Source organism: Euleptes europaea, chromosome 18, assembly GCF_029931775.1.
Source record: "Euleptes europaea isolate rEulEur1 chromosome 18, rEulEur1.hap1, whole genome shotgun sequence".
Taxonomy (NCBI): Eukaryota; Metazoa; Chordata; class Lepidosauria; order Squamata; family Sphaerodactylidae; genus Euleptes; species Euleptes europaea.
Window position 1 is genome coordinate 15,143,723 of NC_079329.1, and position 20,461 is coordinate 15,164,183.

The window sequence follows — 20,461 nt, forward strand, 5'->3', positions numbered from 1 at the left end:
GAGGATTTGTTTTGGGTGGGTGGGGGAAGGAAAAGTATGGCCGGAATGCTGCTAACCAGCTTATGTGGGACTGCTCTGTATGCATTTTTTGCTCTGAAATGACTTGAAGCACTGAACCAGCTTTCCTTCCCCCCCTCCACAGGGGGGCAATTAGGGGCCTTGAAAAAGGGATTGGGGTGGAAGTTCAGGGAGCGCTGACCCCCCCAAGCTTCCATTTCTGGCTGATTTTACCAAATCGGGGACTGTGGCTTCCTTCGCAGCATGCCTCAGCTTCCCACTTCCCTCCTGGCGGAGAGACCTGGGGAGGAGGGGATCAGCCCTGAATGTATCTGTTCTCGGGTTGACCCTTTACATTTTTCTCTCTCTTCCTTCCTTCCCCAATAATACATCTATTGCAGCCGGTGCTTTCCAGAGCTTAGTTTAGCATGCATTTGAAGAGCATTTCTGCTCCGCTTCCTAGTGGCAGCAGTTGCCGCCACCATTGTAGGGATGGTGACCCTGTGAGGGGCCACAAGGTACTACTACTTTCCTCCTCCTTTCTTACTGGCCCTTGTGGGCCACAGGACCACTTTGCTTTCTTCCTTCATTTGGTTCCTTGAATTAGTCTAATCGATCCATGTTGGAAGACCACAGTGGAGTTCAGTTTGCTTCAATCTGAGTGGCACCATCAGTTTTGATTGTGAATCTGAAGGGCAAAGGGCCAAGACTTTTAGGTCCCTGAACAACTAGATTTCTAGATGTGTTTTTGAGAGTGTAGTCGGGTGGAATGTCAAGCCCAAAGCAGCTTTCTAGCAAGTCCTGTTGCCATAAATACTGCTTCCTTTCCCAACTTATCTCTTACTGCTGGGTAGGGAATGGAAAATCAAACATTCCCCCCACCCCAAGTTGGTGGGAATTGAATTTATTATGGGGTTTTTAAGCTGCTGACCCACAGTTTAGATAATCTCAATTAATTCGAATAAATGCCAGTAGTAAACGGGAGTCCAATGGCATGCATTTATTCTAGCACTTGCACACTATATACAAACTGAGCTCTTATCTACAAAAGCATAGGCTAGAATAAAAATGGGCTAGACTTTAAAGTACTACTGGATTTTTCACATGCTACAACAGACTAACATGGCTACCCCTCTGGAATGATCTAAATTGCAGTTATTTTTTCTTCAGTTGCCATAATGGTCTTCAAAATCTAGGCTCTAATGGGAGTTGCAAGGTGATCAGATCCTTCATGTACTTGGTTCTTCATTTGGAGTTAGGGTTTGTTATTTTTAAACTGGGGTCCCTTCGTCCTGCGGGTCTCTTGTTCAGCCCCAAAGGAATGCAGCTAAGTCAAGGCATCAGCATCTCAACTCATATTTCGGGGCCATTGTAAATAAAAATAAAATATTTTAACGTTTAATTTAACATATATATTTTAACAGATTACATGGAGTTGGAAGATGTTCTTCCCCATCTGACTGGGATTCTATATTTTCTATGCAGTACCACCTTAATCTGAATCTTAATCCATTCTGTATCAAGCAGCTGAGAAAACAGAGCATGTATGAACATAGTTAAAACCTGTTTCGGAAATTCAGATATCTAGTTTTCAAGTAGTAGGTCGAATCAAACAGGGTTTTGGTCTGATTCGGGGCCAAACTAGACATGATAAATAGCTGGGCACTGATCTTCTCCCTGCTGTTGGGTAGGTACAAATCTTGAAGGGGGTTGGAGAGAAAAGGCCAGGTTGCAGATAATGGCCAGAGGGAAAGGGGGTTAAACAGTCTCTCCCGTTTTCTTTTTAAACACCCAGCTGCTTAAGGCCAGTTTTCTTCTCCCCCCCACCCCCGAGGAAGAATTCATGTTAATGTGTCATGTATGGTTTGGACCCTTATCTTTGTATCAAACAGCTAATTTGTTTTTTTATTTGGTGGGGGGACCTTTGGTATGCCTGCAGGCAAAGGTTGCTGTGAGCAAGAACAGCCACCTTAAAACAGGGTTAAGATTTAAAGATACTTCCCTTGAGGAAATACAAAATCTGGGTCTCCATTTGCCACAGGTAGTGTTTTGCAAATGGAGAAGACGGCTGGTTGGTGGCCTTAAGAGAAGGTCTGCGGCATAAAGGTAAGGACACTTAGGCTTCCCACGTCGGGTTGTGAAGCGTGTTTTCTGCTTTCCTATTTTTGGGGCTGGGGTTTCACCTACTCCCAGCCTCGTCTTGTCTCTTATTATCTCAGGGTAGACGGACATAAGTTAATGTTCGCAGCTTCTGTGCCGAAGCGACATATCTCTTTAAAATAAAAAGAGCAAGGCAAACAAATAATTTTTAAAAATGCACTCCTGGCAGGTGGGAGGGCAATGGAGAAATTGTAGGTGCTTATGGTCCAGAACGCCCTGTTGGACAGACAGCAGGTCTAGGCTTCTAATAAAGAGAGATGTCTAAGGACAATTGTGTCATTTTTTTCCTGGCCTGGTTGTCTCTGTTGCTCTATCTTTCTGTTCTGAAAGCTTCCACAGGTGCTGCCTACAAGCCATACCTTACATCTTGAAACTTGCCTCAAATTTCATACTAGGCCCATGGGGTGTGGAAAAATGCTTAAGGAGAATTCTGCAAATACCACCCAGAGCTACCAAGAGAATTCTTTTGAAAGCAGTGGAATTACAGGCCTGAGTTAATCATGTAATTATGAACTTTGATTCCGTGGAACTTAAATGTGGCAGCCTTGCGCTAGCAACAACCCCGGGTTTTGCTAAACTTCCCCCCCCCCGCCCCGCACAAGGCAAACAAGTGCAATTTGCTAAGCTAGTGTGGGCGTCAAGCAGACCTTGGACTAAACCAAGCATGCATGGACTTTTTTTTAGTATAGTTGCAAATTGACAGTTACTAACGGTAGGCTCTCAAGACTGTACAGAAATCCTAACACTTCCTTTCCAGTTGCAGCACAAAAAAACAGAACAGACTGCAGTGATTAAGGGCTAGGTCAACAGAGGCGATTGTCCCTCGGATCTTACAGACCGTGTCTGTATGAGCAAAGCCATCTACTGTGAGGGAAGTATGGAATTCTTTGCCAGAACACTAAAGGAAGATGAGTACATGGTCAGCCCTGTCCACGGTATATACGCTCCAAGGTAAATTCCACTGAACTTAATCAGCCTTACTCCCAACTATGGATAGAGGATTACAGTCTTTGCAAACACACAACAGTCAAGGAGGAAAATCAAGGAGACTCTCAGTGTAATCCTAGGCAGAGTTGCTCCAGTCTAAGTCCATTGAAATCAATAGACTTAGACTGGAGTAGCTCTGCCTAGGATTGTACTGTAAACTGAAAAGACATTTGGGATGAATCTGATTGGGGACAGTCATAATTCGGTATCAAGATTAGGGACATTCTCTCCTTCCGAAGGCTGAAATAGATAATCCACTTTAATTGCAACATATTGCAGGTAATGGGGAGACCCAGAACACTGGTCTGTAGTGAGAGTAGGAAGCTGTAGCTGGATGAGATGTGGCCAGGTTTTCAGGCTATCAACTCAATCCAAACAAGTGAGGTTTCTCTTTGCTTTGAATAACCGTCTCTCAGTATTTTGGCCAAGGTTCAATGGGTTGCAATCAGAGAAGCAGCACACTGTTTTATGGTCATTTCAACATGCTTTTATTATCAAGTCTTAGAGCGGACACTTTCGTAAAACCCCAGCATGAAAGAGGTAGTTTACAGCCCCCATTTCCCACAGCAGGCAATACATTCCTGCCTCACAAGCCCCCAAGCAGAAGGGACAGACAGCTTAAAAATTACACAGATGTGTTATCCCTCATCCCTTCATAAAAGCAAACCCTTTTCCCTCAAATGACCTGACAGCACATCCTATTCTCCACTGCCTGGGGTAGGGTGCCTATGTGATCTCAACCCCCTGAAGGTAAGAAACTGCACAGTTGCAGCAACGTGCAGGTAAGCATCCCTGAAGGGCCTGCCTTTCCTTTTACTAGACTGAGCTCGATGCTGTGCGTATCCACCTGAGGGAAGGCCCTCCTTTGTTCAGCCCACAGGAGTGCGCTAAGCAAACCATTCAGGAATGAAACGAAGTTCCCATCAACTATGGCACTTCTGCTCAGCCGTCACAGAGTCCTCGAACATGCTGAGCAGGTTTTTTGGCTCAAAAGCGGAATACTGATTCGAGCACTGGGAAACCACGGCTTCCCACTGGTCTCTCTGCTCCTTGCCACCTTCTTCCTTGTCATCAAAAGCTAGGGTGCGGCGCAGGCCGCTCACAGGCAGCAAGTCTGATGAAGCGGGGCTGCCGCTGGGGGACTCCTGGCTGATGCGGCTGAGATTGGGACTCCCTTGGAGGGCCAGAGACCTAGGGCAGACGCAACAAAAGGCAAGCCATGAAACCTGGTGTTGATTAGCTCCTACCGCAATCGCCGAGTCTTTAGCATCAAGGGGGCCAACCTCCCCAGCCCAATTTCACAGCCAGAGGAAGCCTGGCACCACCTCAAAGATCAGGACATCAGGTCCTATGCAGTATTGGAGAGGAGGACACATTCCCGTGAGGATAAATGAGCCCAGTGCTACAGCGACAGCCTGAGTCATCAACAAGTCCGGGCACAGCTTTCCATCTTCCGTTTGCCTGCAGAGATGTGGGAAAGAATCCAGGAGGTCTTTTGCAATCTCCCCAGTACCCAAAAAGCTCACCTGTTTTTTCCATCACCGGTCTGCTGTGGTGAGGGGTGTCGCGGAGTAGAGGTGCTTCCCACACTGGGGCATATGTTCAGCGCTGGGGAGCTCGGCAGCCTGCAAGAGAAGCAGCCACTGTCAAATCCGATCTCTCGAGACAGAAGTAGGATGAAGAAGGTGGAGAATCTAGGCTAGCTTTCGATATTAGAACTATTTATGCACGCACAAACACACATCCTGCCCTCCCTCGACTATGGGAAGCAGGCCAGATGCTTGCTCCCCTCTTCTCACACACTTACACCTGCATAAACAGGAATGATCCTTAAGAATAACTATTGAGTCATTTTGATCACCCACATTAAGAACATAAGAAAGGCTCTGCTGGATCAGACCAAGGCCCATCAAGTCCAGCAGTCTGCTCACACAGTGGCCAACCAGGTGCCTCTAGGAAGCCACAAACAAGACGACTGCAGCAGCACCATCCTGCCCGTGTTCCACCGCACCCAAAATAATAGGCATGCTCCTCTGATACTAGAGAGAACAGGTATGCAGCATGACCAGCATCCATTCCAATTAATAGCCATGAATACCCCTTCCCTCCATGAACATGTCCACTCCCCTCTTAAAGCCCTCCAAGCTGGCAGCCATCACCACATCCTGGGGCAGGGAGTTCCACAATTTAACTATGCATTGTGTGAAAAAATACTTTTATCTGTTTTCATTCTAGGAGAAGGAATTCAGGCACAGAGAAGAGTGATTTGACCAAGCAGGGGACTTGATTCAAACCTTGGGGAGCAAAAAGAGTGGAGCTCTCATTCTGCTCGTTTTTAAACACCATTTCAACATAGGTACACACACACACAGCATTTTTTTAAAAAAACTTCTTCCAATATAATGACGCTATATCCTATAAGAACAGATTAAAACCAGAAGGAGCCTAATATAGGTTAAAGACAATTTCAGGTACAGGAATTTAGTTAACCCACTTCCAAATGGTTTAAAATGCAGAGTGGGTCTTCAGTGACACACACAAAAAGTTGTTTAGAATTCAGTGCTGTGTCCACACATCGTTGTACATGGCACTACAGTAGTCACTCGACACTGGACTTTCCTTTGTGGATAAACAATCTAGGAGGGAATGATTCCATGGTATGCAGCCAGGGACAGAAATTCTGGAACAAAATGGTCACATGAGCAAAACACACTGCTGCTATTATAGCAAAGTCGATGAGTGCCATAAACTGCGATCAGGAAGAATGGGTACCCAACTCTTCTCTTGGGCTTCAGAGATTGTCACGGCTAGATCTAGGGGAGGATATTAGATAACATGCTAAGGGATGAAGAATTTCCCCAAAGCAGAGTGGGCTGAAGGGTAATTTTGCTTCACATTATATCAGGCATCAGATCTGGAAATAATCCTCCCCAAGACAGACAAGACTGGCTAGTGGTCCTGGGGTGTGTTAAGAAGAGCAGCTGGTTTTTATAGGCTGACTTTCTCTACCACTTAAGGGAGACTCAAACCGGCTTACGATCACCTTCCCTTCCCCTCAACAGACACCCTGTGAGGTAGGTGGGGCTGAGAGAGCTCTAACAGAACTGTAACTTTTCCAAGGTCACCCAGCTGGCTCTGTGTGTAGGAGTGGGGAAACAAATCCAATTCACCAGATTAGCCTCCGCCACCCATGTGGAGAAGTGGGGAATCAAACCCCGTTCTCCAGATCAGAATCCACCGCTCCAAACCACCACTCCAAACCACTACACCACGCTGGCTCTCAGTAGGCATGTTAGATTTCCCAAGCAAAGTGACAGCTCACATCAGCTATCTGGATATCATCTGTCCCGCTTAAGAGTCTACCCCACTTACTTGTCAGCAGGCCGCAGCTCCACAGGACAAGTATGGTTGAGACGTCCAGATGCCTCCGTGAGCTCAAAGACATCCTCACCAAGGCTCTCATCATCCTCATCTCTCTCTTCGCCCCAGTCGCTGGAGAGGCTGCTGTCTTCCAGGGGGAAGGGGAAGGGCGAGTGGGGAGGTGTGACGGGAACATCCTGATGCCAAAACAGTAGCCAGTGAGCTGGGCTGCACACAGTCCCCCAGAGCCACTGCACAAACCTGACGAGGGCCTGGGAAGGGAGGAAACACAACACAGTCCTGAGGAAAGAAGCAACAGGTGGAGTAGAGCAAATGGCCCTGAGTTACAAGTGAAGGCTCACAATGAGGCCTCTAGTAGCTGGGGGGGGGGAGGGGGCAGGGGCGGCTCTAATACCACACAGCGAGCTGGTATGAATCATGGCATTTCTTGGCGGGAGAAACTACCCAAAAGAACGAACTCCAAGATGGCAAGAAGAATATGATAAATGGAGGCATTCATGCTCAGCAACACCAGGATTAGAGGAGCATGCCTAATATATTAAGTGCTGTGGAATACAGGCAGGATAAGGCTGCTGCCTTATCTTGTTTGTGGGCTTCCTAGAGGCATCTGGTTGGCCACTGTGTGAACAGGCAACTGGACTTGATGGGCCTTGGTCTGATCCAGCATGGCTTTTCTTATGTTCTTAACACAAAGTGGTTCAGTGTTCAGTTCACAAAACAAGGGTGTTTTAACTTTCAGGATGGAACCTTTAGCTGGGATAACTGAGGCGGCTGCAAGGCAATGGCCCAGTTCTAGGAAGAAGATGACTTAGAAGAACAAAGCCTGCTGAGGGAAAATCAGCATGGCTTCTGCACAGGGAAGTCCTGCCTCACCAACCTTCTTTGAGAAAGTGAACAAGCATGGAAACAATAGTGGCCCAGTAGACATGATATACTTGGACTTTCAAAAGCTTTTGTCAAGGTACCTCACCAAACCCTCCTGAATAAACTTACCGGTAGCAGTCATAGGATAAGCGCACAGGTTGCCTTATGGATTTAAAATTGGTTAAATGACAGCATGTTCTTATGGTAGTGCTATATGGACAATGCTCTTCTCAAGAGCTGTGAGTTCATATTGCAGCTGTCTCTGGAAAGGCCCATGCTCACCTGGCATATGGAAACCCCTTGCTGGATCCCGGATTGCACCAGCAGCGTCAGCTTCCGCCGCCTCTCGGCCTTCTGCATGAGGGGAGAACTGAGCAGCGCCTCCACCGAGGGCCGGAGCTGATGGCTGGGCTCCAACATGGCTGTGAGGAGAGTCTGCAGCTCACCAGAGAGACCTGGGAAGGGCAGGAACGGTCAGCTGCCTTACCCAGCTTTTTCTCAAAAAAAAAAAAAAAAAAAAAAACACAGCTGTGTCCTTCATTCATAACCACTTATCTCCCTAGACCATTCTGGCTTCCGAAGCCGCTTGTCAGTCGACCCCCCTTCGTGAGCAGACTGGCAGCAGGGTCTCTACAGAGGCACACATGACACACATCCCTTGCCCCCACTCACCTGCTGTGAACTCAGGGGGCAGGTAGCCCTGTCGCAGCTGCTGCCAAGCTTCCCCTCCGTTGGGGAGCTCCATGTTACAGGCAATCTCCAAAATGGTCATGCCGAGGCTGAGGGGACAGAAACACCCTGATCAAAAAACAACAGTGTTACAGATCTCCAAACGCAAGCTGAATTTGGAGGCAGGGGAGCAAAGGCAAACAAGCAAGAGGCTGATAGTTTTCATAGAGAATTTAGGGACCTCCCTCCCGTCTCAGCCAGTACCTGAAGACGTCAGCAGCCTTGGTGTACTCTCCTCGCAGCAGCTCAGGGGCCATGTAGCGAGGGTCCCCTTCTTGGGCATCGTTCAGATCCCCAGAGTCCAGCTCCAGCATCAGCCCAAAGTCGCCAAGCTTACAGACGTTGTTAGAGGAGAGGAAAATATTAGCTGGCTTGACGTCCATGTGTAAAAGGTTGCGACTGTGTAAGTGTCGCAGTCCCTGCAGCAGGTCCCAGAGGAAGGCCTGCACTTGCCATTCGGGGAGCGGACCGTGCTGTTCGCAGTGCTGCAGCAGGCTGCCTGGGCACAACTCCGTCTGGATGTAAAGCTGCCCACGCTCCTCCCAGGCCTGCACGAAGCTCACACAGTTGGGATGGTGGCCCACGCGCTCATGCTTGCGCACCTCAGCCAATTTGCGCTGCCGGTCACCTTCGCCCCGGAATGGCTCCACAGAACGCTTCACTGCGTACAACCGCCCATCCTCCTTACAGCGCACCTGTAAAAGATGGAATAGGAGAGAAAGAACTTATTTAGCTCCAGATGCTAAAAAGGCTCCAGGCCATTCTGGAAACCTCACCCTGGGATACTATCCAGGAATGCTGACACACCAGCTGGGGCTGGTAGCATGCTGGGCCAAGAAGATCCAGATTTCAAGCCAAAAAGTGATGTTTTTTAAATTTGCACAACATGTGATGAACAACTATGGAAAGCATATGCAATTTGTTCTAACTTGAAACTTGCAGAAGCCTCTATAATCAGCAAAAAGTTAAGACCATGCAACACAAACGATGGGGGGCTGAGGATGGAAGACTGTTCACTTTAGTACTCTTCTAGTTAGAGTATGCAATTTTACAGGAAGAGTGTGAAGGATGGATAACAGAAAAATAATCTTGAGTAAAAAATGAAGAGTCTTGCTGGGTACGACCAAAGGTCCATGTAAACTAAAATCATGTTAGAAGAAGAAGAGTTGGTTTTTATATGCCGACTTTCTCTGCCACTTAAGGGAGACTCAAACCGGCTTACTCACCTTCCCTTCTCCTCTCCACAGCAGACACCCTGTGAGGTAGGTGAAGCTGAGAGGCTGAGACTTGCCCAAGGTCACCCAGCTGGCTTCGCGTGTAGGAGTGGGGAAACAAATCCAGTTCACCAGATTAGCCTCCGCCACTCATGTGGAGGAGTGGGGAATCAAACCTGGTTCTCCAGATCAGACTCCACCGCTCCAAACCACCGCTCTTAACCACTACACCATGCTGGCTCCCCAGAGTGTAGTGCAATGGGAGACAATTAATGCAATGGGAGAATTAATTTTAATCCACTGTGAGACCCCTATGAGTTTCATACAGTTCATCGGGGGGGATCTGTTAAATATCATATTCTGAACACAACAGTGGGAATTCTCTCACAGCACCAACTGCCTCTTCTTGTTTGTTGCACTGTGCTTGGTGCAGCCATATTTTTCTTGCTCCAGTAATGGCCAAACAGATGTGCCCATGAAATCTACAAGTAAAGCATCAAGTCAACAGACCTCTTACATTGTTTTCTATCCAGCAACAGGCATTCAGAGGTACACTGCCTCTGAACATGGAGGTTCCCTTCAGGCATAACAGATAACAACTGTTCATAGATGCAACTAAGCATTAGCTCAGACTCAACAAGATGGCATATTGCTAAAGGGGAGAAGCCGAGAAATTGTATTTTATTCTCAGCAACATCCACCCAACCTGAGCAGTAGCTATCCAAAAGGGAGCTATTCCAGATGGGTTAAGGTACTGCCAATTAGATAATGTGTGTGTAAAGTGCTGTCAAGTCGCAGGCAACTTATGGGGTTTTCAAGGCAAGAGACAAACAGAGGTGGTTTGCCAGTGCCTTCCTCCACATAGCAACCCTGGTATTCCTTGTTGGTCTCCCATCCAAATATGAACAAGGGCTGAACCGGCTTAGCTTCTGAGATCTGGCTATAGCATGCTGCCTTCCCTCCTAATTAGATAATGCACAAAATAAATTATACAAATAGAAGGTGTGCATATTTTACGTACCGACTCACAGCTCTACCCATGGAAACCAACAGTTTTCTAAATACTACATGCATGCTTACAAACACCTCTTGGGGAGCGGCAAAAGGCTTCCAGATGCTTTCCATCCCGCAATCCCTCAAGGTAGGGGATAGTCCAGGGTTCAATCAGCCCTTACTCTCCACATCCCAATATCTACTTTTAGTGCTACATAAGAAAAGCCCTGCTGGATCAGACCAAGGCCCATCAAGTCCAGCAGTCTGTTCACACAGTGGCCAACCAGGGGCCTCTAGGAAACCCCCAAACAAGACCGCTGCAGCAGCACCATCCTGCCTGTGTTCCACAGCACCTAAGATAATAGGCATGATCATTCTCCTGCACTACTCCTCTTTAGTAGGCCCTGAAAGACATCCTTTCATGCCAAGAGACTGGTGGTGCCTCCACCACCATCTTACCTTGTACACTTCACCGAATGATCCCCGCCCCAGACGGCTCAGCTGTTGAAAGCACTGCCTGAAAAACAGCTCTTTCTTGGAAGCATCATAGGGGCGACTGTGCAGAGATGGCGGCTCCCTCTGTGCGCCATGAAAGGACACGCTGCGCGGATGGGGCTGGGTCCATGGCTGAAGCCGGTGCTCGGAAAAAACCCGGCTCACGGACAGCGTGCTCTTGTGGCGTGGCCGCGGAGGGAGGGTGAAGCTGAATGGCCGGTGGGCCTTCTTGACGGAAAAGCTGCATTCCGCTTCACGGAAGAAGGCAGGCACCGGCAGAGGAGTGTGACTCAGCTGGGACTCTGCCCCTGCACTGTCCAGAGGTACTGGCATACTGGGCTCCACCTCAGGGAAGTGCTGCAAGGAAAGAGCAGAATTTTGTTATTGGAGGTTTAGAATAATAAATCCTCAGAAATCAAAGCTAGTTGCCTCAAAACCAGCCAATGGCTTAGAATGATCATGGGCAGTGCCAATCACGCAAGGAATCGAACGTCCTGGCCCAAATAATCTCCAGGACACCCCCGCCCCTTTTGCACTGGAAGCTATGGTTGTCTCTGTCAGGCATACCTCACCTGAAACTAAAAGCCTCAAAACTGGCCGTGCCGAACAAGAAGGGAACCTCTCCAGAAGCCACCTGCAATGCTGTTTCCAGTGAGGGGCTCTGCCCCTGCTGCTCCACTCACCAACTCCATAGCTCACTGCACTCACAATATTTAACAGTAGCTTGAATGCTGAATGAGCCGTTCTGCCACTTGCCAAAAGAGCTGCAGCAATACCTCATGAAGCAACAGCAATCATCCTTTTTTTGGGGGGAGACTGTAGCAAATATTAGATTTATAACAAGCATCATACCCTACCTTGCTCCCCCCAATAGGGACTTATAGCAGCGTATTGTTCTAATCTCCTTCATTTAGCCCTCACAACAACCCTGTGAGGTAGTTCTGTCGGAGAACGTATGAGCGGCCCAAGAATACCCAGCTAGGTTCTGTGGCAGAGGTGGAATTCCAACCTGGATCTTCTAGATCCCAGTACACAAGGTTTTCTTTATTACCAAGCCTCCCCAGAAAACAATGGTCATGCTCTTAACAAGACCTCTTAGTGTTCAATTGCCATTGTGAATGGAAGGGTCAGGGCAGGGGAGAGAAAGATGGAAGGATCAAATGAGAAGTATTTTCAGGCTGGTGAATCTGTGAAAGTGCCATTTGTGAAATCACCAAGGGGCTCTTTATGTCTGGCTTCCAACTGTGACTGCATAAAAAGATTTTAACCCAGCACAAGTCCCTTATGCTCATTTGCAGCAGGAATCTTTTTCTATTTTTTGTAGATACACAATTTTAAGGCTCCTCCTACAGCCATCCTGATTCTACCCAGTACTAGAACTCCTATCTTAAGAACAGCAGTACTCTAGTGTCTCCAGTCGCCAGCCATTTGGGGAGCATCTGAGGTAAGACGCATTCCATCCATCCGCTGCAATTGTCGTAGAGCCATCAATAACAGCGATGGAGTTTCTAATGGCCTTTGTGATTCCCGATAAGACACATGACATTCAGAGGAAACTGACAAGACTGGAATCAGATCCGCTGGAGGCACTCCAAACAGAAAGCAAATAAAGCAGTCAGCAGAAAGAAGAAAAGTGGCAACAGAAAACTCCATGGGATTTTCAAAGGACATCAGAAATTCATGGCTTGCATTAGTAAGTTTCTTTGTGCACCACTGTAAAAAACAACCAGGATCTAAATATAGATAATGAATAAAACAAGACATGATCCAAAATTATTCTACCAAGAAACTCAGATAGCAATGCATAAGGAGTTGCCTCTACTTATCCTCACAAAAACTCCCTTACAACATTGGTATATGGATAAATTGGAAATTCTAACCCAAGTTAGTATTTAATTTGTACAGAACATGGACAAGGCAACTGTTCTAGATTCATTCACAAATACAACAGTACAATCACAAATACAACAGTACAATCAAGTGTGTTGCATCAGAGCCTTCAATGGATAACTTAACACAGGTTAATTATGCCTTAATGGATTTTAACTATTTATAAATGTATTTACTTCATTTGTACACAACTTTCCCCACCCCCCAATGGGGACCCAGAGTCTTATCCTTAGAACCCTATGAAGTGGGTTAGGCTGAGAGCATGGGTCTCCCAGATCCTAGTCTGGCACTCTAACCACTGTATCATGCTGTCCACACACAAACACACATGAAACTGCCTTCTACTGAATCAGACCCTTGGTCCATCAAAGTCATTAGTGTCTACTCAGGTAGGCAGCAGCTCTCCAGGATCTCAGGCAAAGGTCTTTCACATCACCTACTTGGTTCTCCTTTAACTGGAGATGCTGGGGATTGAACCTGGGACCTTCTGCATGACAAGCAGATGCTCTGCCATTGAGCCACAGCCCCTCCCCATGCTGTCTGATTGCCATCTGTTGTAAAGAATTGACAGTTCTCAGTTTTTTTAATGTTGATAGGATAATTAGAGGCTCTAATTTATATTAGATATTGTGAATAAAGACAGACAAAAGACATTAATAATAATGTTAGTATGCATGGTGGGGGGGGTGTCAGGGGATATCATTGTTGCACCTGCAACAACTCGGTGCAATCCCAGCCACAACCACAGAGCGAGAGAAATGTTATGCTTTCTGCATTTAATGTTCACCTACCGGACTTTTTTTTCTTTGCTGTAAAGTCACAGCTTGCTTATGGCAACCCCCTAGGGGTTTCAAGGCAAGAGGTGTTCAGAGGTGGTTTGCTACTGCCTGGGTAGCAATCCTGGACTTCCTTAGTGGTCTCCCATCCAGATACTAACCAGGGATGACCCTGCTTAGCTTCGGCAGTCAGGCTAGCTTGCGCTTATTGGTAGGCAAACTAAATTCTGATTCTGTCAGTAGTTCCATATACAGAACCAGAAGAGAGAACCCAGCCTTCAACATAAAGATGTAATCCTAAAACTCAGTAGCAGCCATACAAAAATTGTCCAATACAAATCAGTACTGTCTAACCAGATTTACAAGTCACTGGAATGTTGCATCTACTAGGATCAAAGGTAACCTATTTCTCTTATGATAAGGGGTGTTTTTTTTTAAGCTTGTGTAATGTATTCCCTTATAACCTTGAAACTTAACATTTTGTTTCAATGCTGTATCTTTAGTATTTCTTAACCTTATTCTGCAAGCTCAGGGTTTTTTTTTATTTAAAAAAATTACAATTAAGTAAAAAACAACAACCACAACCTGCGCTTTACATTCACATGGGAAACATACAGGAAACCTTGGGAGGCTTTGTTGTTTAATTTCAATTGTCATTCATGATTTGGACGGCTGAGAGGCAAGCTGAAAGCCAATTATTGGCTTAAAAGATTGCAAATAGAAGAAATAAACGATGGGGGAGAGCTATATTGTAAGAGACTAGCAGAACTGGGGGGTAAAGATAACGCTTCCCGGTCGCTGACGCCACCACCCCTCTTTCCCAGAAGGCACCGGGGTTGGCATGAGGCGAACAAAGCCAATAGCCCCCCCCCAAAAAAAAAAACCCCTCCATTCACCGCCACTTTTAAGGGGCAAGGCCAAGGGGCGCGTCTCACCTCTTTCCCTTTTGAGCGTCCTCTGAGCCCCCCCAAGGACGGAGCTTGGCATGAAAGAAACGCCTTGCTTCCCCCCCCCCTCTGGTAAGTCCCCGGATGTCTTCCCTCACCCGAGTCTCTCGGCAATTTCTCTTTCCTCCCTTGAAGCGCGCGCGCGCAAACCCAATGAGCTTCAACGGTCGCTCTCGCGCCAAAATTCCAAACGGCCTCGCCCACTTCCGTCTTTCACGTCACAGCAGGGCATGCGCGCGCACACACACAGAAGGAAAAAAGGGGACTGGCAGAAGGCGAACTAAAAGCGCGCGCGCCCGCCCTTTCCCCGCCCTTTCCCCGCCCTCTGTTTTTTTATTTTTTGTTGTTGTTGTAGCCAATCAGTAGCCGAGAAAGACCTGAGGAGAACTACACAGCGCCTCCCCCCCCCCCCGGTCTTGTGAGTGCTTTGTACCTTCAGGGTGATAACTGTACGGTTGTCTTCTGTGCTGTGGGTTCTGGTTCTAGCCCACAATGCAACGGGGCAACCAAAGTTAGGCCAACCGTTCACACTTCTGCCACTCTCAAACCAGTGTCTGTCTGTCTGTCTGTCTCTCTCTCTCTCTATATATATATATATATAACCCAGTTCCCAAACTTTTTGGGCCCCCTTTAGGGTTGCCAGCCTCCCAAACTTTTTGGGCCCCCTTTAGGGTTGCCAGCCTCCAGGTTAGGGTTGCCAACTGCCAGGTAGTAGCAGGAGATCTGCTAATTCAACTGATCTCCCGCTGAGATCAGTTCACCTGGAGATAAATGGCTGCTTTGGCAATTGAACTCTATGGCATTGAAATCCCTCCCCTCCCAAACCCCGCCCTCCTCAGGCTCCGCCCTAAAACTCCTGCCAGTGGCAAAGAGGGACCTGGCAACCCTATTCCAGGTACTAGCTGGAGATCTGCTATTATAACTGATGTCCAGCCGATAGAGATCAGTTCACCTGGAGAAAATGGCCCCTTTGGCAATTGGACTCTATGACACTGAAGTCCCTCCTCTGCCCAAGCCCCGCCCTCCTCAGGCTCCACCCCAAAAACCTCCCACCGGTGGTGAAGACGGACCTGGCAACCCTAGACCCCTTGGTTCCACAAACCACCCCAGCGCCTCCTACCCTATAAAAAGCATTACTCAAAATAGGGGTTTGGATGACTCACTAAAGAAGATAATAACAATAAAATTTCAAAACAGTAACAATTGATTGCACATCTATTCAAAATCAAATTAAAACTTTTTAGTTGAAATTTATTCAACAAAACTGATGAACTTGAAGCTCTTCAACGTCTGGGAAAAAATTCTGATCGTTTCCACCAAATTTGCCAGCATGGTGCCATAGCTTGATCTGTTGTAAATTAGTGAACAACATAGTTGAAGGGGCCCACCTCTAGCGCCCCCACTGCTGCCCCCTTGCCTCTCAGTGCCCCCCTAGGTAATACCACCCCCCCAGGGGGTGGTACTGCCCACTTTAGGAACCACTGCTTTAACCCAAGCATACAGAATGACTTTCCTACACTGACCACAAACACAATTTTACGTGGTTTAAAGCTTCGTGCCCCACCTTCCTCTGCTCAGGACTTCTGCGGATTATTCACCTATAAATAATATGAAAAAAGGGGGAACTGCCAGTCCTTATTGTGTGTGTGTATGTGTAAAGTGTGTAAAGTCACAGCTGACTTATGACGACCCCAGCAAGGGGCTTTCAAGGGAAGTGAGAAGCAAAGGTGGTTTGCCAGTGCCTTCCTCTGCAGAGTCTTCCTTGGTGGTCTTCTTTTCAAGTAGTGACCCTGCTTAACTTCCGAGATCTGTCGAGATCGAGCTATACCATGCCGCCTTCCCTCCCCCAGTCCTTGTTACAGATTATGAATACACAGGATGGCTAAGGGCCATTAAAGGATAAGTGTGTGCGTAAAGTGCCGTCAAGTTGCAGCTGACTTATGGTGACCCCTTATGGGGTTTTCATGGCAAGAGACTAACAGAGGTGGTTTGCCAGTGCCTTCCTCTGCACAGCAACCCTGGTATTCCTCGGTGGTCTCCCATCCAAATACTAACCAGGGCTGACTCTGCTTAGCTTCTGAGATTTGACAAGATCAGGCTAGCCTGGGCCATCCAGGTCAGGGCAAAGGATAAGTAATCGGAATTAAATGCACATGATCTTGGTCCCGAAAAGGTTTGGTTGAGGCTTTGATGTCACACACAAAATTGAACGATTGTACTCATAACTCAAATATAAATTACACTAGTCTAGTTTCATACCTACATAATACATAGTTCAGCAGTATTTACTGTAATACCCATATACAAACATTACCTTGGAAACTGGATAAAATCTGCCCAGTCAGTAACAAAATTCCAAATACAAATCAGGTCAAAGAGTACCATAGTCATTCATCACATTTGTTCCCACTTTGTTCAGAATACATCTTATTTTAAGGCGGAACGTTCCAGTATATTAAATACCTGTTTGAGCAGGGTGGAAAATCCTTTTCATGAATATAAAGTGAAGATGATGAATTGAAATGTGGATGATGAACTGAATGCTACACAACAACCGCTGATGAAGATGGGAGTTTTATTTTTATTAGACTCAGTTGACTTGTAAAACAGAATACATTTGGGGCTCTTTGATCTGTTAATTATTAAAGACTGGTTGCAGTGGAAATGGTCAGGTTTTATTAACACTTGCATGTGGGTATGATATTAAAGACATTATTAGATACTAAAGTGCATTATTAGACTGTATCAATGTATATAACTAGGAGCGCAATCCTGAGAGGGGGGCAAAAGCTATCCCTGGAGATACGCTGGCATGGCACCCTGCCATGAGCTGAGCACTGCAGCTGAGCACTAGCAGGAAAACACCAAAGACCCCCGCCAGTAAGCACTGCCAGCACAACCCTCGGTGCCAGCACAGGGAGGGGCAGGCCCAGGCAGATGGTAGGACTTAGTTGGCTACTTAAGCCACTCCAGCCTGGGAATGCCCCACAGAGCTGGTGTAAAGTGACAATGTCAACAGCAAGGGTTGACAGTTGTGGGTTGGGAAATACCTGGAGATTTTTGGGGCGGAGCCTGAGGGGGCAGGGTTTGGGGAGGGACTTCAACGTCATAGAGTCCACTTGCCAAAGTGGCCATTTTCTCCAGGGGAACTGATCTCTATCGGCTGGAGAGCAGTTGAAATAGCAGGAGACCGCCAGCTGGTACCTGGAGGATGGCAACCCTAGCTGGAGATCAGCTGTAATAGCAGGAGATCTCCAGCTAGTACCTGGAGGCTGGCAACCCTAACCATAGCACATTGGCGCCCCTGCATTGGGAAAGGCACCCCCTCCTAGTGGAGTCCTGCCCACAACCCCTGTGTAGCACAGGGAGCAAGCGAACAGCTAAAGGGTGTGTGTATGCTGCTGCTTCACGCTCACTTTAAAATACAATTGCCATGAAATACATTTAAAATAGGAGCCCCGTGGCGCAGAGTGTTAAGCTGCAGTACTGCAGTCAAAAGCTCTGCTCACGACCTGAGTTCGATCCCGACGGAAGTCGGTTTCAGGTAGCCGGCTCAAGGTTGACTCAGCCTTCCATCCTTCCGAGGTCGGTCAAATGAGTACCCAGCTTGCTGGGGGTAAAGGGAAGATGACTGGGGAAGGCAACGGCAAACCACCCCACAAACAAAGTCTGCCTAGAAAACGTCGGGATGTGACATCTCCCCATGGGTCAGGAATGACCCGGTGCTTGCACAGGGGACCTTTACCTTTACCTTTTTACATTTAAAATAATAAACTCTATGGTCAGTTTGCATATTACAAAGGTGTGTACTGGACCTCTGTGCCCCCACACACGGGAGCCCAATTAAGACTGGGGCCGTGGTACACAAGGAGAGGGGCTTCCATCCTCCGCCTCCCCAGCATAATTTCTCTGATCAGAAATAGGCCTGAATCTGCTGTTTGCCCCTTAGGGAATCTTACAGGTAATCATGGTAACACATAGGTTTACCCAACAGAGTGAATAACAACTCTCTAAAGACATTTCTAGTTAGGAAAACAGTGCAGGGATGTGGGGAGGCTCAAACACCCTCTCCGCATGCACTCCTGAGAGGCACAGAGCCCCAGTATGCGTCTTTGTAATGTCGTCTTTTGGAGTTGTACTGTCTCAAAGCACGTTAAAGTTAACGTGACTTATTTTGGCTGCAGCAGTTGAACTCAGCTACCTCTCTTGAATTTCTCAGCGGTATTTTAGTTCAGCCCTGACATGGATGGCCCAGGCTAGCCCGATCATCTCATGAGACCTCAGAACCAGGGTTAGCCCTGGTTAGCGCTTGCATGGGAGTCCACCAAGAAAGTCCAGGGTGGCTACGCAGAGGCAGGCAGTGGCAAACAACTCTTTGTTCATCTCTTACTTTGAAATCCCTAAGGGGTCACCATAAGTTAATGTGACTTGACAACACTTTAAATCCACCAGTTTGGTTCAAGGTGTAATTAATGCCCTGTTCTTCTTGACTTTCATTTAGCTGGGTAAACTAATTTGAAAGGCAATGTAGATCGGTAGTAGTGTGGCAGGATTTTGATGAAATCACAGGTTTTCTTGTTGATTTTGCATGTTTTCATGTACCGCTGAGCTCATATCAGGTTCAACAGTTGGTTAATCTGATATGTGTTATGTTTTTCGTTTATCTTTGACAGTTAATTAAAACAGTTACAGAAACCTTAGATGTATTGCTTTTTAATTGAGAGTTAAGTTTGGCTGTTTAATCTGGCCTGAAAAAGGTAATGAGCACATACCAGAAGTATTTTTAAATGCACCTGTTTGATTAGCTCATCAGTAGTGAAGAACCAAATATTTATCTAGATGATGATCACACGTTTAAGATCGAAAGATTGAGCATGAGATAAGTTTGCTGTTTTTCTGTATAAACATGATGATATCACAAGCAAATCAGATTTCTGTGGGTGCAACTCACAGACAATGCCGGTGATATTTCTCTGTGTCACCTGGGTTTTTATAAAATTCCTAAAAGCAGTTTAAGATGACAATCTGAAAACTAGTTTGCTTTAAATGTTACTTAATCAAACTTGGTTTAGAAATGCTAGGAGATTTGATATCATTGGCACTTGTTTTTTGCAGCTGCTGTAGGGTTAATTTTCCACTGGTGAAAAATGAAGCAGGCGTCCCCTAAGACAGCCCCAAAAAGGCTATGCCAGGGATCATGGGGACTTTTGGATAGTCAAAAGCCATGTGGGAGGGAGGCTGTGGTTAGTAGGGGGCCAGCTCCAGGTTGGGAAATACCTGGAGATTTTGGGGGTAGAGCCTGAGGAGGGTGGGGTTTAAAGAGGGGAGGGACTTCAATGCCATAGAGTCCAATCACCAAAGCGGCCATTTTATCCAGGGGAACTGATCTCTGTCGCCTGGAGATCAGTTGTAATAGCAGGAGATCTCCAGCCACCACCTAGAGGTTAGAATTCAAAATATGGCACTTAAACAAAAATATCCAAATCAGGACAGTCACAATGCAAAACTTGCAGTTAAAGCAATGTATTAGAACATTAGAAACAAAGCCACTTCTAACACAACAAATACAGTTAGAGCAGAGTTCCAAAACAATTACTAATATAATTTCTAAGGATATGCCGGCAACGCTCGGCGAGATTCAGTTCGTAATCTGTAGTGTGCTAAACAGTCACTTCATGCAGCACCAGGAACCAAGAGTAGAGTAGCAATGGATATCCGGTAAAATTCCATTTCGTATAGACTTTCTCAAGCCTTTTGAAAGTTCCGTGCAATATTCTGTGAAGAGATGCATAATTCCATAACAGCCCATCCGTTGTAGAGCACCAATAAATAAATAAATACATAGCAATAAATACATAGCAATAAATAGTTAAATAGTTAAAATAGGATACCATTCAGAATTTGAAGGAGTGTGCCATTTCTTCTTTCTTGGGACGACAAAAGTAAGACGCCTAATTCATTCAGTGAGCCACGTCATTAAATAGGGTCTCAGAGCAAGCGAACTCATTACCGTAATGCCCTTAAAAGT

General features: G+C 46.6%; 1 protein-coding gene across 1 annotated transcript; it reads right to left on the bottom strand.

Annotated features, from left to right (window-relative positions):
- Positions 1-4,067: 4,067 nt before the first annotated feature.
- On the bottom strand, positions 4,068-11,153 carry PKMYT1 (protein kinase, membrane associated tyrosine/threonine 1). The gene is made up of 7 exons (XM_056864765.1): positions 10,785-11,153; positions 8,323-8,813; positions 8,062-8,168; positions 7,672-7,844; positions 6,517-6,776; positions 4,671-4,769; positions 4,068-4,335 (listed from the first exon to the last, which is right to left on the bottom strand). The coding sequence occupies exons 1-7, from the start codon at positions 11,151-11,153 to the stop codon at positions 4,068-4,070; spliced, it is 1,767 nt and encodes a 588-aa protein (XP_056720743.1).
- Between the last annotated feature and the right edge of the window lie 9,308 nt (positions 11,154-20,461).